At 35.9% G+C, this 17,914-nt stretch overlaps 1 protein-coding gene and 1 pseudogene across 1 annotated transcript; both read right to left on the reverse strand.

The window, feature by feature from the left end:
• Positions 1-310: 310 nt before the first annotated feature.
• On the reverse strand, positions 311-6,482 carry LOC114752834 (uncharacterized; annotated as a pseudogene).
• Positions 6,483-7,393: 911 nt separating this feature from the next.
• On the reverse strand, positions 7,394-10,642 carry LOC114752835 (multiple inositol polyphosphate phosphatase 1-like). The gene is made up of 7 exons (XM_028941537.1): positions 10,596-10,642; positions 9,501-9,588; positions 8,847-8,985; positions 8,280-8,398; positions 7,751-7,951; positions 7,578-7,619; positions 7,394-7,471 (listed from the first exon to the last, which is right to left on the reverse strand). The coding sequence occupies exons 1-7, from the start codon at positions 10,640-10,642 to the stop codon at positions 7,394-7,396; spliced, it is 714 nt and encodes a 237-aa protein (XP_028797370.1).
• Positions 10,643-17,914: the final 7,272 nt, after the last annotated feature.

Below are 17,914 nucleotides of genomic sequence, written 5' to 3' on the forward strand. Positions count from 1 at the left end.
AATCTATAAAAATTTTCTTAGGACAAAATTTAAGTCAGATTTTTTTTTGTAATAAAGTTCGTTTTCCAATCAGACATGATAGGTGTATTGTGCAGGAAAAAAAAATGAATTTGATCTTACTTGTAACAAGTCAAGCTAAGTTTTATCAAAATTCACCAAATGAAACCCAACAGAAAAATTGTTCTACAATTTCATTATAGTTGCTTTCTCCCAGGCTGAAAATTTGTAAAGCGGCATCAACAAGGAAAAAGGGCTAAATGAACCCCCTGGTAGCCTAAAGCTCATCTTTGCCGTTGTTATCCCCTTTTCCTTAGTCACCTGTGTGTTCTCCCTTCCCATTACAGAGTGTCTAAAACATATGCTTCTCATGAGGCCCATATACCCTTTCCTGTATAAGAGAACATAAAAATCAGAATACTGCAATTGAAGGATTCCACAACTACAAAGTACAGCATGGCTGATCTGAAGCATTAGATCAGGATTATTCAAACTACCTCGAATACTTCAAATGGACAGAAATCAGAATGGTGGCAAGCTTGTACCAAAAAAAAAGCCCAAATGATAACAAAATTAACAATGCTAAGTTTAAAATTATAAAAGGTCTAAACTGTAGCTCAGATTCAACTTAAACTTAGCATAATGTCAGATCAATTTCAAAAGCTTACTGGCATTGGCATGGGATGTTCATTGTACAGAACTCATACAAAGTAACTACTGGTGGATTTTCCTTTTGCTGGACAACTATAGAGGATCAACATGTTGTTACTAGCAAAAGGTACCATAGTGCTCCCCCGCCATTTTCCTTTCTGGGGAGGCATTTGAGGGAGCCGCCCACGTTGCTCCTTTTGAATCTACTCAAATTCTACAGACAGCCAAAGTGATTCCAAAATGTTTGGCTCATCTGATGGGGGAACATTAGATATTATTAAACTATTTATAATCTTTGCTTAATTGTTTGACAAAAATTATACGCGCTTGTGTGTATATAAAAACTACTTTCTTTAGACTGAATAGCTTGCTTCATGGATTCAACAACATCTTTAAGGAAAGGCACTGCCATTCTATAGTTTAGTGAATTTCCATAACCTTTCAATATATACAGCTCCGCGTCATCCGTCCACTCTACAAAGTAATCTAAAAGGACACAAACAAAACCAACATTTCAATGAGCATTCAATAGTTAGGGTTAAACAGATACCAAGTCAAACTTGGCCTTGTATAATCAAATTTGGAAATTGTTTCCTGGTCCTGACTCCCAGATCATATAATTCCTTCTCTCCTATGCTTATTAATTCACCACAATTGATCCGTCCTTTCTAAGGAGATTCCCATTGACGCAGCCATGAAGGAATTCTATCCAACGGTATATTTTGCTTTTTTGCATCGCTTATCAGTGATTTTAGACTACGTTCCAAACGATCTAGTTCCTTTGTCCTTTTCTTTATAGGAGATCAAGTTCCATGTCTTGCCTGAGAATATGAAGCTGCATTAGCATCCATCATTAGTGATTAAATTGCCACCGGTAGATCATTTTGAAAGGCAAGAAAGTTTGTCATAAAGCAGACTGTTTGTCTAAGTTTTCCTTCCATATCTATGGCGCCATGAATTTTAACAGTGGAAAGCTGAACAATGTTAGGGGAAGTTACCACAAGATTTAAGTGGATTGGAACACATCCTTCAGGGATATCAGAAGGAACAACGGAATTATCAGCAATGGCTTTCGCAACTCCATATCAGCAGTGAGAATCAAAGAGCAATCAAACAATCTATCACAAAGGAAAACTTTAATGCTTAAGCTTCAAGAAATTTTTAAAACCAACTGTTTCCATGGAATGAATTAGTATGCAGAGAAACAAAAGTATGACCAGAAAAAGCATAGCATGCTTCATTATTGCTGCAGCTTAACCATGCAATCGAATAACCAGACTGAAGTTTTGAATTACCACATCCGAAAGGAACGTTTTCCGAGAACTGTGAAGTCAACAGGAACAATGGAGCACTTCCTGGTTCTATATGCATGTGTGTGTGTTTTGGGTTGTTGGTCCAACAATTCACATGTGTTACTAATTTTTTATTGTATTCATAGAAAAGGTAAATAATTAATTAATACCACTAGGTTCGCACCTTCTCCGGTCCTTTACATTATTGACTTTTTGAAAATTTGACCACTTTGGTTCTTACAATTTTAAGTAAGTTATAACTTCAGTTCTTAAACTTTCAATTCTTATCGTTTTGATTTAGTTAAAATTCAATCACTAAACTTTAATTCATTGCAACATAATCCTTATAGTTTTAACATTTAAAACTTTAATCCCTAACCTTCATGAAATATATAATTTTATTGTCTACCATATAGAGACCAATATTTGAAATGATTAAATTATAAGGATTGAGTTTCATTCAATTAAAGTTCAAAGTCCTATTCACAGTTGAGTCCAAATTACAGGGATTGAGCTCAAAAATATTCAAACAATAAGACTAATTTTTTCTAATTTTTTTTATTTTGTGCACATAGATTGAATGTTTAATTTGCATCATTTATGACATTCACTTCGTGACCCTATAAATGGGAATGTTATGATTTTGATCTCACTTGTAACCTTAGGTAATATATACCTTCCATTTTTAAAAAAAAAATTTCATATGATTATATTCATAATTACTGCTTTGTAAAAAAAAGTCCCACCTAAGGAAATTAAATACAAAAAAGATCTCTTAAAATCATCAAATTATTCTAAAATCCCAAACAACCTCATTGCAGTAAAAATTTTATTTGTTGAATTACCAAAATTGCTTTATTTCTGTTTAAGCTTGCATTAACAATAAAAGAGCAGTCATCAACAACTTAAGATGTAAAAATTAACAACCATCACAGCAGGTATTGACAACATATTTTCTCAGCACATCATAAAATATAATACGTAGTAGGTATTGACCTACCACGACAGTTGTTTGTGAGCACATTATAAAATATAATACATGAATTGTCAATACTTGATGCGATAGTTGTTAATCCTCACACCTTAAGTTGTCAACGACTACTCTTTCAGTTGTCAATGCAAACTTAAAAAACAATAAGGGCAATTTGGTAATTAAGCAAATGAATTCTCTTGCAATGAGGTCTTTTGGGATTTCAGAATAATTTGATAATGTTAAGGGACTTTTTTGTATTTAATTCCCTTGAGTAAGATCTTATTGTAATTTTCCCAATATATATGTGTGTGCCAAAAATCCCTTTTCATTTATTCATTTCGCGATGGATGTGGAAATATCACCATAAGAGCCACAAAAAGGGGGGGGGTATCTTTATTCGATGCACATTATAAAAACTCAAAGAAGCCGTAGTTATGAAATATAAACATATAATTACGACTCATTGTAGTAGATAAAGGATCTGGTTGTGGTGTGTGCGTCACATGATAGAGCAAGAATTGTTAGGGTAAGGATCACAAACGACTCGTTGGTAGTAAGGAGTTGGTGGATAGGGATTATAATATCCCACATATTCAATTGGCTTCACTTCTTCTTCTTCTTTCTTCTCTTCTGGTTTCTCATCTTGCACACTCACAATTGTAGCATGCCCTAGCTTCTTCCTTAGCACGTTTGTCAACTCGACCGAGTCAACTCCATCACCCCTTACCACCACTTGGTCTCTTCCTTCTCCTTCTATTGACACCGAGATCACTCCTGAAACACGATATATTATTCTTGGCTTGTCAGATATGAATGAAAGTCATAATGATATATATATATATATATATATATATATAGAAAATGAACTTAAAACTCTAATGAATCCAATTATATATGTACTACCTCCGGTCCTATTTATAAGATCTCGTTTATAGACTATAAACGAGGTCTTATAATTAAGACCGGAGGTAGTATCTTTTTAATTATCATTTCTGCCAGCTCAATTTACATTATTATTATTGGAATCCCCGTATTTCAAAGCCAGAAACGTTTTTTTTTTTAAAAATTCAGAATGAGGAGAAGAAGAAAATTAAATGTTGGATTCAAAGTCACCTGCTCTCACTGCTGCAATTTTCATGGCCTTGCTTCTGCATTTCTCATTGCGGACTTCCACCTTTATAATTATCTTTTGCTGAACCAATCACAAAACACATATATACTTCAATCGTTACACACCTCCACAACTAAAATTAGCCAGTGTGTGGGATCAAAAATCAGTTTAGAGTAAACTCACCAGCATGTTGAATTCTGAAACAAGCTGATGGAACACAGTATAATAAAATATTTCAGATGTTGCGCAGAGAGAGAACCTTAAATTCTGATCTGATTGATGATTCTGGGTATAACTGAATACAAGTGAGCTTAAATACACGTACCAACTGGTGAGATTTATTTTATTTTTTTAATATTGACTTCAAGGTCGCCGAGAGGTAAACCAAAGGTCCAAAACTTGCAATTCAGGTCAAGAGATGAGTACTTGGTGAGTATTAGTATATTGCAGATTAGTTGTGGAATTAGTCTTACTTCAATCATTAATTTGCCCCCTCGTTCCGTGATCGAAGTCAGCGTTCACAGGTGCCATGGAAAGTCTTGCTTTTATGTTTCTTTTTTCAGCCAATTGTGATTAGGTATTATTTTCTATCACCAGGAAACGTATATAAAATATAATTACGGTAGGTTTTTCCGCGTTAATACTTAACATATTCCTTTCAATATATATATATATATATATATTGCTGTTAGTTTCACGTGTCTTTAATTAATAGTCATAACTAATAAGGGTCCAAAAGATGATCAGTATGAACAAGGGACATATATACCTATATATTATTGAGCATTGAACTATACTTTTGGTGTATATATTATATATAAGCGTCATGTTGGTCGTTCAATTTAATTACGCCTCCGGTCCTTAATATAAGACCTATTATTCATATTTATTAATTTTTCTAAATTACTCCTATGGATACTCCCTCAATCCTAATCAAGAAAGTGAGAGAGTGAAGATCTTAGGAAAGATCATTATGATATTTTAGGAAAAATATGTCATATTTTTTATAATTAACTAACTTACCTAACTTCCTTAATCTAATCAAATTAGTTGAATAGGTCTTATATTAAGGACCGGAGGAGTATATGGGCAATTATTTTAATGATTATCTAGATTTTGATGTTAATTAGAATGACACTAACATTGATTTTAAAAATAAGAACTACAATTTAGTGGCGGTGCTAACTGCAGAGTTATATGGTTGTAACGTTGGCGTTGTCGCAGAAAATGAATGGAACAAAGTGTTGAATAAGACTCATAATATGTTGATAATGCTCAAATAACGCAGAAACGAAAATGCAGAAACGAAATGAGCGTAACAGAAATTACAGACTGTCAGAAAAGAGAGAGAATGACCGGAGAGAGAAAAGAATACAACTAAAATCATCCACACCCTCCCTAACCGTTTCTATCCCTATTTATCATGCGTTCCCTCCATAACGATGTTAGAAGTTTCAATATTGAGAAGGAAAAAAAGAAGTTTGTAGTTAAATTTGGAAGGATAATCAAAAGACTTAAAAGTTTAAAAAGGCTAAAGTATACTTTTATTCCTTTAACTTTACACAAGATTTTATTTTGGTCCCTTAACTTTAAAAAGTAAACTTTTAATCCTCGAACCCTAAACTGTTAACAAAAAATAATGATATTAAGCTCTTGAATGCTGATTATAAAATTACTAAATACTAACATATTAAATTTAATATTCAGAACAACTATATTGTTACAAAAAATATCATTTAACACTAATAATTTTGGAGTTAAAGGATTAAAAGTACATTTTTAATAGTTAAGAGAACAAACTCAAACCTTACATAAAGTTAAAGGACTAAATGTATACTTTAGTCTTTTAAAAAAGATTAGGCTAAGTAGATTAAATTATACAAATTCAGCTCCTTTTTTTTTATTTTGGGAGAGGTTAAATGGGTTAATAAGTCAGCACCCGTATTATTGACTCTACTCTTACCTCACAATCAGTTGATCTGATTTTCAACTCCATGTAAAATCAACTCTTAAATTGAGTGATTTCCCAATATGATGAGTTAAATAAGTTGCGGAATCAAATAAGGATATCCCTTCAAGTTATTCAGATTTGACAGTGGCATACAATCTGGTGCAAGGCATGAGCAATGAAATGAAACGCAGAGCTCGTGTCCATGATAAGTGTGAGCGTCTTACCAAATAAACCAGCCTCATTCCAATTACTGAAGACAATCGCGAATTAGGGTCAATGAGAAACAACCGGACGTTTTACAGATGAATGCTAACTAAACGACTAAAACTACAAGCTCAGTAACATAAAATGTAGGAAGCGAAACGACTGAAAATCAGATTCGCAATTCGGAAGAGACCTGGACAAAGTTGAGAGATGTTTGCGAACATCGAAATCTCCTTCTGCATTAGAGTAGTAAATCAACGTGTAGAAGAGAAGTATCGCGAGAGAAAGCAGAGGATGCTTCATTGTCGCTGAAGTTAACTGTACAATCGCGTCCACACAGAAGTTTCGAATTACTACAATTTACGGCAAACTGAAAAGTGACAGTGGAGAATGTTTTGGCTTCCGACTCAGCAGGAACCGAACGCGCAACGAGTGGGCTGGATGCTTGGGGCTTTTGGTTGAACAAAATGGCTAATAATTATCCGACCTTAATTATAAAGTACTACCTCCTAACCTCCGGACTAATTAACTGATTTGAATAAGTTAAAAAATTAGTTAAGTTAATTATTTATAATAAATAGGTATTATCTTGCTGAAAATATCCTTACTAGTCAAGTGCATTGGCTAGAATTACCATTATTATAAGTACCATCTTGGATAAAATGAATAAATATGAAAGATAAAGTAGATTGATATCTTATATTTAGGGTTAAAATAAAAATCAAACAAACTCTCATATTAAAAACCGAAAGTAGTAACATTTGAAAAAAAAAATGTCACTCAGAATTAAAAATATGCCAACCCTTTTTTTGGCCCGAACATGCCACACCTTGGTGTAATAAGCAGAGCAAATTTTTTTTTTTGGGGGGAGGGGCGGGGCGGGAATAGGTTACTAAGATAAAAAATCTATAAAAATTTTCTTAGGACAAAGTTTAAGTCAGATTTTTTTTTGTAATAAAGTTCGTTTTCCAATCAGACATGATAGGTGTATTGTGCAGGAAAAAAAAATGAATTTGATCTTACTTGTAACAAGTCAAGCTAAGTTTTATCAAAATTCACCAAATGAAACCCAACAGAAAAAATTGTTCTACAATTTCATTATAGTTGCTTTCTCCCAGGCTGAAAATTTGTATAGCGGCATCAACAAGGAAAAAGGGCTAAATGAACCCCCTGGTAGCCTAAAGCTCATCTTTGCCGTTGTTATCCCCTTTTCCTTAGTCACCTGTGTGTTCTCCCTTCCCATTACAGAGTGTATAAAACTTATGCTTCTCATGAGGCCCATATACCGTTTCCTGTATAAGAGAACATAGAAATCAGAATACTGCAATTGAAGGATTCCACAACTACAAAGTACGGCATGGCTGATCTGAAGCATTAGATTAGGATTATTCAAAATACCCTGAATACTTCAAATGCACAGAAATCAAAATGGTGACAAGCCTGTACCAAAAACAAAAAGCACAAATGATAACAAAATTAACAATGCTAAGTTTAAAATTATGGAAGGTCTAAACTGTAGCTAAGATTCAATTTGAACTTGGCATCATGTCAGATCAATTTCAAAAGCTTACTGGCATTGGCACGGGATGTTCATTGTGCAAAACTTGCACAAAGTAGCTGCTGGTGGATTTCTCTGTTGCCGGACAACTATAGAGGATCAACATGTTGTTACTAGCAAAAGGTACCATAGTGCTCCCCCGCCATTTTCTTTTCTGGGGAGGCACTTGAGGGAGCCGCCCACGTTGCTCCTTTTGAATTTGCTCAAATTGATGCTAACTATAAGCACATTGCAAGTAGCAATTCCAAAATGCCACTTCCGATCTTTAATATAGAGTTGTATTTGGTTCTATGTATAAAACCTCAATCTACTTTATTATCCATGTTTATTATTTTTTACCAAACTAATTTACCAAACTTATAAACTGATATATAACATATTGTTACGCATGGTTATTTTAAAGAGGGTAAGTCAAATTTGTTTTAGTTAACTAATTTATTTCATTTCCTCAATCGATCCAAATTAATTAAATAACTCTTATATTAAGGATTGAAGAGAGTAATATGATTTATGGTTTAGTTTTCAGTTATTGATGCTATCACTCTAAAAGTCTCACCAGATCTTTCAAGAAAAAGACCGAGCAAGCATGAGAAAGGAAGTAGAGTTTTAGCATGGGCAAACCGAAGTCTTTCCTTTTCATAGCTTCCAGGAGTTCGTTTTTCTACCCCAAAAAAAAAAACCAGCAAAATGAAAATATGCCAAAAGAAAATTTCATGCAGACATCATTCAAAAGGCAAAACAACTATATATGCTACATGACCATTTGTAAGACCATATGTAAATACTATTACATGTTTGGTACAGTAGAACAACATGATAGCTAGAGCTTATAAAACTCTTATAAGACCTTTACTTGACAACTTTAAGTCACTTTGTTAGAACCCAATTGCAAGGTGTAGGATTTGAGTCCCACACTAAACACACAAATTCTTAGCTTTGAACCTTCTAAACTCATGGACTAGCTTTTGGGGTCACGATTCTCCAAATGTTTCTATCTCCAAATGTTTGGCTCATCTGATGGGGGAACATTAGATATTATTAAACTATTTATAATCTTTACTTAATTGTTTGACAAAAATTATATGCGCGTGTGTGTATATAAAAACTACTTTCTTTAGCCTGAATAGCTTGCTTCATGGATTCAACAACATCTTTAAGTAAAGGCACCGCCATTCTATAGTTTAGTGAATTTCCATAACCTTTCAATATATACAGCTCCGCATCATCCATCCACTCTAACAAAGTAATCTAAAAGGACACAAGCAAAACCAACATTTCAATGAGCATTCAATAGTTAGGGCTAAACAGATACCAAATCAAACTTGGCCTTGTATAATCAAATTTGGAAATTGTTTCCTGGTCCTGACTCCCAGATCATATAATTCCTTCTCTCCTATGCTTATTAATTCACCACCATGGATCCGTCCTTTCTAAGGAGATTCCCATTCACGCAACCATTAAGGAATTCTATCCAACGGTATATTTTGCTTTTTTGCATCGCTCGTCAGTGATTTTGGACGACGTTCCAAACGATCTAGTTCCTTTGTCCTTTTCTTTGTAGGAGATCAAGTTCCATGTCTTGCCTGAGAATATGAAGCAGCATTAGCATCCATCATTAGTGATTAAATTGCCACGGATAGATCATGTTGAAAGGCAAGAAAGTTTTTCATAAAGCAGACTGTTTGTCTAAGTTTTCGTCCTTCCATATCTATGGCGCTATGATTTTTAACAGTGGAAAGCTGAACAATGTCAGGGAAAGTTACCACAAGATTTAAGTGGATTGGAACACATCCTTCAGGAATATCAGAAGGAACAAAGGAATTATCAGCAATGGCTTTCGCAACTCCATATCTGCAGTGAGAATCAAAGAGCAATCAAACAATCTATCACAAACGAAAACTTCAATGCTTCAGCTTCAAGAAATTTTTAAAACCAACTGTTTCTATGGAATGAATTAGTATGCAGAGAAACTTTCAAACCTGTTTCAGCATATGAGAACATATGAGATAGAAATTCAGAAAGAACCTGGTCTCGGTAGAGAAACGTGGGCGAACATCGAAATCTAGTTATGCAATGGAGTAGAAGCTTAACGTGGACATGGAGTAGAAGCTTAACGTGGACCACAAAAGTATGACCAGAAAAAGCATAGCATGCTTCATTATTGCTGCAGCTTAACTATGCAATCGAATAACCAGACTGAAGTTTTGAATTACCACATCCGAAAGGAACGTTTTCTGAGAACTGTGAAGTCAACAGGAACAGGAGCACTTTGATCTTATGTCGTTTAAAACCAAATTTAATACTCTAAAAATGCAGCAAAGTAGCTTCCAATCAGAGGTCGATCTCAAGGAACTCAAGAGTCTAATAGTGTTATTAAGTGATTAAGTCACAACTTAGGGAAGAAATTAGGTGAATGCATTGGCAAATGAGATGAAATCATTTCTAGACTGTAATCAAATGCTACAAAAATTCAGAATTCAGAAAGGAGAATGGTTTGAGATTGGAAATTAATGAGATGAATGATTCCTAGGAGGTATAACTTTGCCTTCATTGCCTTTCTTGCATCAATCAGAATTTAAGAGCTTTAATTGAATTAATTTTTGATGAGGTAAGATTGATTAAATGGAGATCCAGTCACTTCCAAAAGAAATATTAACCAATACTTCTCAAGAATTCAATCACAATGTATAAATCCATAACTAGACCTAGCTAAAGAACCATACATCATTACTCTAAATCAAGAAGATAACTTCTGAATACAATTAACCAAATCTCAACTCACAGAAATGGACAAAGAGGGGTCTGAATCTAGAAACAAAGATTGACAACACAATCAAAATGTTACTGAAATTGAACACCTATAAACTCTAAACTCTTCCCTGTTTAACCATAGCTGAGGCTCCATTATAACTTCTAGAAATCCTTGAAGCTTAGCTGGACATGGAGGATGAAATACTCAAGCTGGAGGATAGGAACTCAGCGAAGCAATGGTGATGGGTGGGAAATGGAGGATCTGGACGAAGGGTTCCAGCCTGATCCAGAAATGCTGGGAGCTAGTGATCAAGATGAAGATGGAAACTTCCCCAAAACTGAATCTCAAAGCCTCCGTCTCCTAAAATGCTCTCCTTCCTTGTATTTAACACCTTTCAGTTGAAAATTAGTTCAGGATCCGCGTTCTAACCGAAATGGAGCTCCAAGATCCAATTCCATTCCCCCCCAAATTCTATCACGCGCCTTCTGGTTTAAATTGTTGATTTCTGTCATCCGCCGCGGTGCCTTACAAATACGATGTCGTTTGGATTAGTGACTCTGAGCTCCTTGTGAAACTTGGTCTGCCGTGGCGCCTATCCCAGAGAGTCCTCTGGCAAATCCGCCGTGGCACCTAAGATGACATGCCGTGGCGCCTCAGACAGAATGGCCAGAACACTGAAGAAGCTCCCTGAAACTCACACTAGACAAGGAATCAAAAGTACACACAAATAAAATAACATAAAATCATGCAAAAACACAAAGAAAACCTCACGACTTCCTTCACCAACTCTTATGCATAATGAAAACTAATTATACCCAAAATATGCACATATAAATGCCAAAAGCATGAGTTTAAGGCTAGAAATATATGCAAATAATGAGGCTTATCACACTTCCTGGTTCTATATGCATGTGTGTGTGTTTTGGGTTGTTGGTCCAACAATTCACATGTGTTACTAATTTTTTTATCCTATTCATAGAAAAGGTAAATAATTAATTAATACCACTAGGTTCGCACCTTCTCCGGTCCTTTACATTATTGACTTTTTGAAAATTTGACCATTTTGGTTTTCACAAGTTTAAGTAAGTTATAACTTCAGTTCTTAAACTTTCAATTCTTATCGTTTTGATTTAGTCAAAATTCAATCACTAAACTTTAATTCATTGCAACATAATCCTTATAGTTTTAACATTTAAAACTTTAATCCCTAACCTTCATGAAATATATAATTTTATTGTCTACCATATAGAGACCAATATTTGAAATGATTAAATTATAAGGATTGAGTTTAATTCAGTTAAAGTTCAAAGTCCTATTCACAGTCGAGTCCAAATTACAGGGATTGAGCTCAAAAATATTCAAACAATAAGACTAATTTTTTCTTATTTTTTTATTTTTTTCACATAGATTGATATGTTTAATTTTGCATCATTGTGACATTCACTTCGTGACCCTATAAATGGAATGTTATGATTTTGATCTCATTTGTAACCTTAGGTAATATATACCTTCCATTTTTTTAAAAAAAAAATTTCATATGATTATATTCATAATTACGGCTTTGAAAAAAAATGTCCCACCTAAGGAAATTAAATACAAAAAAGATCTCTTAAAATCATCAAATTATTCTAAAACCCCAAAGAACCTCATTGCAGTAAAAATTTTATTTGTTGAATTACCAAATTGCTCTTATTTTTTTGTCTAAGCTTGCATTAACAATTAAAAGAGCAGTCATCAACAACTTAAGATGTGAGGATTAACAACCATTACAGCAGGTATTGACAACATATTTTCTGAGCATATCATAAAATATAATACGTGAGTAGGTATTGACCCACCGCGATAGTTGTTTGTCAGCACATCATAAAATATAATACATGAATTGTCAATACCTGCCGTGATAGTTGTTAATCCTCACACCTTAAATTGTCAACGACTGCTCTTTCAGTTGTTAATGCAAACTTAAAAAAAAATAATAAGGGCAATTTGGTAATTAAGCAAATGAATTCTCTTGCAATTAGGTCTCTTGGGATTTCAGAATAATTTGATAATTTTAAGGGACTTTTTTGTATTTAATTCCCTTGAGTGAGATCTTATTGCAATTTTCCTAATATATATGTGTGCCAAAAATCCCTTTTCATTTATTCATTTTGCGATGGATGTAGAAATATCACCATAAAAGCCACAAAGAGAGGGGGGGGGGAATGGAATATCTTTATTCGATGCACATTATAAAAACTCATAAGAAGCCGTAGTTATGAAATATAAACATATAATTACGACTCATTGTAGTAGATATAGGATCTGGTTGTGGTGTGTGCGTCACATGATAGAGCAAGAATTGTTAGGGTAAGGATCATAAACGACTCGTTGGTAATAAGGAGTTGGTGGATAGGGATTATAATATCCCACATATTCAATTGGCTTCACTTCTTCTTCTTTCTTCTCCTCTTCTGGTTTCTCATCCTGTCCTCTTCTGGTTTCTCATCTTGCACACTCACAATTGTAGCATGCCCTAGCTTCTTCCTTAGCATGTTTGTCAACTCGGCCGAGTCGACTCCAACACCCCTTACCACCACTTGGTCTCTTCCTTCTCCTTCTATTGACACCGAGATCACTCCTGAAACACGATACATTATTCTTGGGTTGTCAGATATGAGTGAAAGTCATAATAATAATAATAATAATAATATAAATATAGAGAGAGAAAATGAACTTAAAACTCTAACGAATCCAATTATGTATGTACTACCTCCAATCCTATTTATAAGACCTCATTTATAGACTATAAACGAGGTCTTATAATTAAGACCGGAGGTAGTATCTTTTTAATTATCATTTCTGCCGGCTCAATTTACATTATTATTATTGGAATCCCCGTATTATAATTATCTTTTGCTGAACCAAAATCACAAAACACATATATACTTCAATCGTTACACACCTCCACAAGTAAAAGTAGCCAGTGTGTGGGATCAAAAATCAGTTTAGAGTAAACTCACCGGCATGTTCAAATTTTGAAACAATCAGATGGAACACAGTATAATAAAATATTTCAGATGTTGTGCAGAGAGAGAACCTTAAATTCTGATCTGATTGATGATTCTGGGTATAACTGAATACAAGTGAGCTTAAATACACGTACTAAGTGGTGAGATTTATTTTAGTTTTTTTGTATTGACCTCAAGGTCGCCGAGAGGTAAACCAAAGGTCCAAAACTTGCAATTCAGGTCAAGAGATGAGTACTTGGTGAGTATTAGTATATTGCGGATTAGTTGTGGAATTAGTCTTACTTCAATCATTAATTTGCCCCCTCGTTCCGTGATCGAAGTAAGCGTTCACAGGTGCCATGGAAAGTCTTGCTTTTATGTTTCTTTTTTCAGCCAATTGTGATTAGGTATTATTTTCTATCACCAGGAAACGTATATAAAATATAATTACGGTAGGTTTTTCCGCGTTAATACTTAACATATTCCTTTCAATATATATATATATATATATTGCTGTTAGTTTCACGTGTCTTTAATTAATAGTAATAACTAATAAGGGTCCAAAAGATTATCAGTATGAACAAGGGACATATATACCTATATATTATTGAGCATTGAACTATACTTTTGGTGTATATATTATATATACGCGTCGTGTTGGTTGTTCAATTTAATTACGCCTCCAGTCCTTAATATAAGACCTAATTGTTAAATTAATCTTGATCCTAAATGTAAGACCTATTATTCATATTTATTAATTTTTCTAAATTACTCCTATGGATACTCCCTCAATCCTAATCAAGTAAGTGAGAGAGTGAAGATATTAAGAAAGATCATTATGATATTTTAGGAAAAATATGTCATATTTTTTATAATTAACTAACTTACTTGACTTCCTTAATCTAATCAAATTAGTTGAATAGGTCTTATATTAAGGACCGGAGGAGTATATGGGCAATTATTTTAATGATTATCTAGATTTTGATGTTAATTAGAATGACACTAACATTGATTTTAAAAATAAGAACTACAATTTAGTGGCGGTGCTAACTGCAGAGTTATATGGTTGTAACGTTAGCGTAGTCGCAGAAAATGAATGGAACAAAGTGTTGAATAAGACTTGTAATATGTTGATAATGCTCAAATAATGCAGATGCTACAGAGCTATTCAGTGATGAAAATGCAGAAACGAAATGAGCGTAACAGAAATTACAGATTGTCAGGACAGAATAACAGAAAAGAGAGAGAATGACCGGAGAGAGGAAAGAATACAACCAAAATCATCCACACCCTCCCTAACCGTTTCTATCCCTATTTATCATGCGTTCCCTCCATATCGCGAACCTTACAAGTCTTCTTCCTGGCACGAGTGCTCCTTCTGACCACAATGGGCTCTTCGTTTGACATTGGGCCTTCCCTTTCACTGGATCTGAACCCACTGCACCTGGATCTGTTACAATACCGCCCCCATTAGATTGGACCTTGTCCTCAAGGACCAGTGATGGGTACAGAGCGACAATACTATCACGATCTTCCCAGGATGGATCAATAGCCCCATCCCACTAAACGAGCAGTTGTGGAATTTGGTGTTGACCACGTGTCAAGAGGCGAGTACCCAAAACTTGAAGAGGTTGCGAAAGTGGTCGTTCCAGTAAAGTCTGCAGCGGCAATGGAAGATAGGACTCTTTGGGCTCAGTTCCATGAAATTTTTTTAGTAATGAGACATGGAAGACTGGGTGGATTTGTGCGTGGTCGGGCAGAGCTAAACGATAAGCAACCTTTCCTACCCGTTCAAGAACTTGAAAAGGACCAAAATAAACCAGTGCGAGTTTCTGGAATCGCCGGAGTTGTACAGAATGCTGGCGGTATGGTTGCAGCTTCACTAGGACCCAATTAGCAACATTAAATTCCAGATCAGAACGCTTGGTGTCAGCGTAACATTTCATTCGAGCCTGCGCATGTTGAATATTTCGCTTGAGTATTTGAAGGACCTCATCACGCAACTCCAACTGCAAATGTATATCTGTTGGTGTATCCTCTATAGAAGAGTGTCAAATCAAAGGGGGCGGGTCACGACCATAAATGATTTTGAATGGTGTCATGCCCGTAGAATGATGAAATGAATTATTGTCCCATAGTTCTGCCCAGGGGAGAAGGGTTAACCACTTGCGCGGATAGTCATGTACGAAGCAACATAGATACATTTTGAGGCATTTGTTGAGGGCCTTCGACTGACCGTTCGATTGAGGATGGTAGGCCGTGGTATAATTCAATTGCGTACCCTGAAATTTCATCAAATGGCGCCAAAAAGCACTTGTAAACACACGATCGTGATCTAATACTATGGTACGAGGTAAGCCGTGTAGCTTGACCATGTGGTGTAAAAACACCTCTGCAACCTGTGAGCTAGAAAAATGTGGTGATAATGCCATGAAATGACCGTATTTAGAGAGACGATCCACCACCACGAGAATATTGCCTTGTCCTCGAACTACCAGTAGACCCACTATAAAATCCATGGCAATATCCTCCCAAATATGCTCCGGTATAGGAAGAGGGCTGAGAAGACCAGCAGGGTGTAATTATGAGAGTTTAGCCTGTTGACAAATGACACAATTATGGACAAAAGTGTGGATGTCCTGACGTATTTTAGACCAATAAAATAAGCGACCAATGCGCTGGAAGGTCCTCAGGTAACCAGAATGTCCTCCCAATACAGAGGAATGGAACTCTTCCAAAATCTTATGGATGAGAATAGCATCATCAGGGGGAATGACTAAACGAGCATGCCAGTACAAATCACCTTGACGTACATTAAAATGAGGGTCAACGGTAAGACCCTATTCCAGTTGTTGCTTCAGTTGGGTAATAAAGGAGGAAGAATGAACCGCGTTGTAAACCGTGTCCATGAAAGTATTAGTGATGGCAGAAAGAGCCATGTGGGTCGCACGAGACAATGCGTCGGTAGCTTGGTTATGTTTTCCAGGCTTGTACTCAATAGAAAAACGATAACCCAAAAGCTTCGGCAGACAAGCTTCTTGCTCTGGTGTTTGAATTTTCTGGTCTGTGAGGTGGTGTGAACTGGCATAATCAGTGCGGATAATAAACGGATGCCCAAACAAGTAATGCCAGAACTTGGCCACAGCCTCTGTAATGGCATAAAGTTCACGAGCATAGACTAACTGCGACTGCATCCTTGAAGACAGTTTCTTCGGGAAAAAAATGCAATTGGATGATTATCTTGGCTCAATACTGCACCTATTCCGCAACCTGATGCATCCGTTTCTAAGATAAATGGCTTAGTAAAATTGGGCAAAGCCAATACCGGTGCCTGAGTAATTGCCTCCTTTAACCCGAGAAACGCGTCTTGAGCCTCTTGAGTCCAGTCAAATGCGTCTTTACAAAGTAGCTTTGTAAGTGGGCCAGCCCGTTGTGCATAATTCTTAATGAAGCACCTGTAATATCCGCTTAAACCCAGGAATCCCTTCAGTTTAGAGACAGTAGTGGGCACAGGCCAGTCTTGCACCGCTTGAATTTTATCTGGGTCCATCTCAATTCCCATTGCCGAAACTACATGCCCCAAGTACTCTATTCGCCTCCGGCCAAAGGAACACTTCGACCGCTTCGTGAACAAGCGATGTTCTGTCAACACAGTCAACACTTGCTCTAGATGCTGTAGGTGTGCTTTCCATGATGAACTATAAATGAGAATATCATCACAAAAAAATCAGAACAAATCGGCACAGGAACAATTGAAATATAGTGTTCATCAAAGCTTGGAAGGTTGTTGGTGTGTTTGTCAAGCCAAATGGCATAACAAGCCATTCATACAAACCCATATGAGCCCGAAAAGCAGTTTTCCCCCGATCTGTACTCCTCATCAAAATTTGGTGGTATCCTGAACGGAGGTCAAGTTTAGAGTAGAAAACAGAGCCACAATGTGGGTTCAAGATCCAATGAAAGGGAAGGCCCAATGTCAAATGAAGAGCCCATTGCGGTCAGAAGGAGCACTCGTGCCAGGAAAAAGACCTGGAAGGTTTGCAATATGGAGGGAACGCATGATAAATAGGGATAAAAATAGTTAGGGAGGGTGGGCAGTAAAGGAGGAAGGTTTGCTTTTCCCCCGCTCGAATAGGTAGCTGCAGTATTCGTTACATTTCCTGTATATGGTACTATCACTTTGCTCTGTCCAACCCCTGCTACGGAAGGTCTCACCGATGTCGCCCTTGGTGTCGTGGGTCCCGAGAATAGTCGTGCAAGAGCCATAGCACTGAGTAATGTAGCAGGACGTTGAATCAGTACGTCCCTTTTTAGCTCATGTTTAAGTCCACCAATGTAACAGTCTATTAATGCTGACTCCGGGACGTCCTCCCTTCGGTTTGCGAGGGATAAGAATTTCTGGTTATATTCTTCGATTCTTCTGCCTAATCCCATT

The sequence above is a fragment of the Neltuma alba genome, unplaced genomic scaffold (genome assembly GCF_004799145.2).
Source record: "Neltuma alba isolate B1F8T4 unplaced genomic scaffold, ASM479914v2 tig00007577_pilon, whole genome shotgun sequence".
NCBI classification, from domain to species: domain Eukaryota; kingdom Viridiplantae; phylum Streptophyta; class Magnoliopsida; order Fabales; family Fabaceae; genus Neltuma; species Neltuma alba.

Bases quoted from the DNA above. Each gene is read 5' to 3' on its own strand.
- LOC114752835 (XM_028941537.1), bottom strand. From the start codon at position 10,642: ATGGAGCCTCAGCTATGGTTAAACAGGGAAGAGTTTAGAGTTTATAG. The intron at 7,620-7,750 runs GTAAGCTTTTGA...TTTTTGGTACAG, and splicing joins AACATCCCGTGCCAATGCCA to GCTTGTCACCATTTTGATTT. The intron at 7,472-7,577 runs GTATTTTGAATA...TCTCTTATACAG, and splicing joins GTGCATTTGAAGTATTCAGG to GAAACGGTATATGGGCCTCA.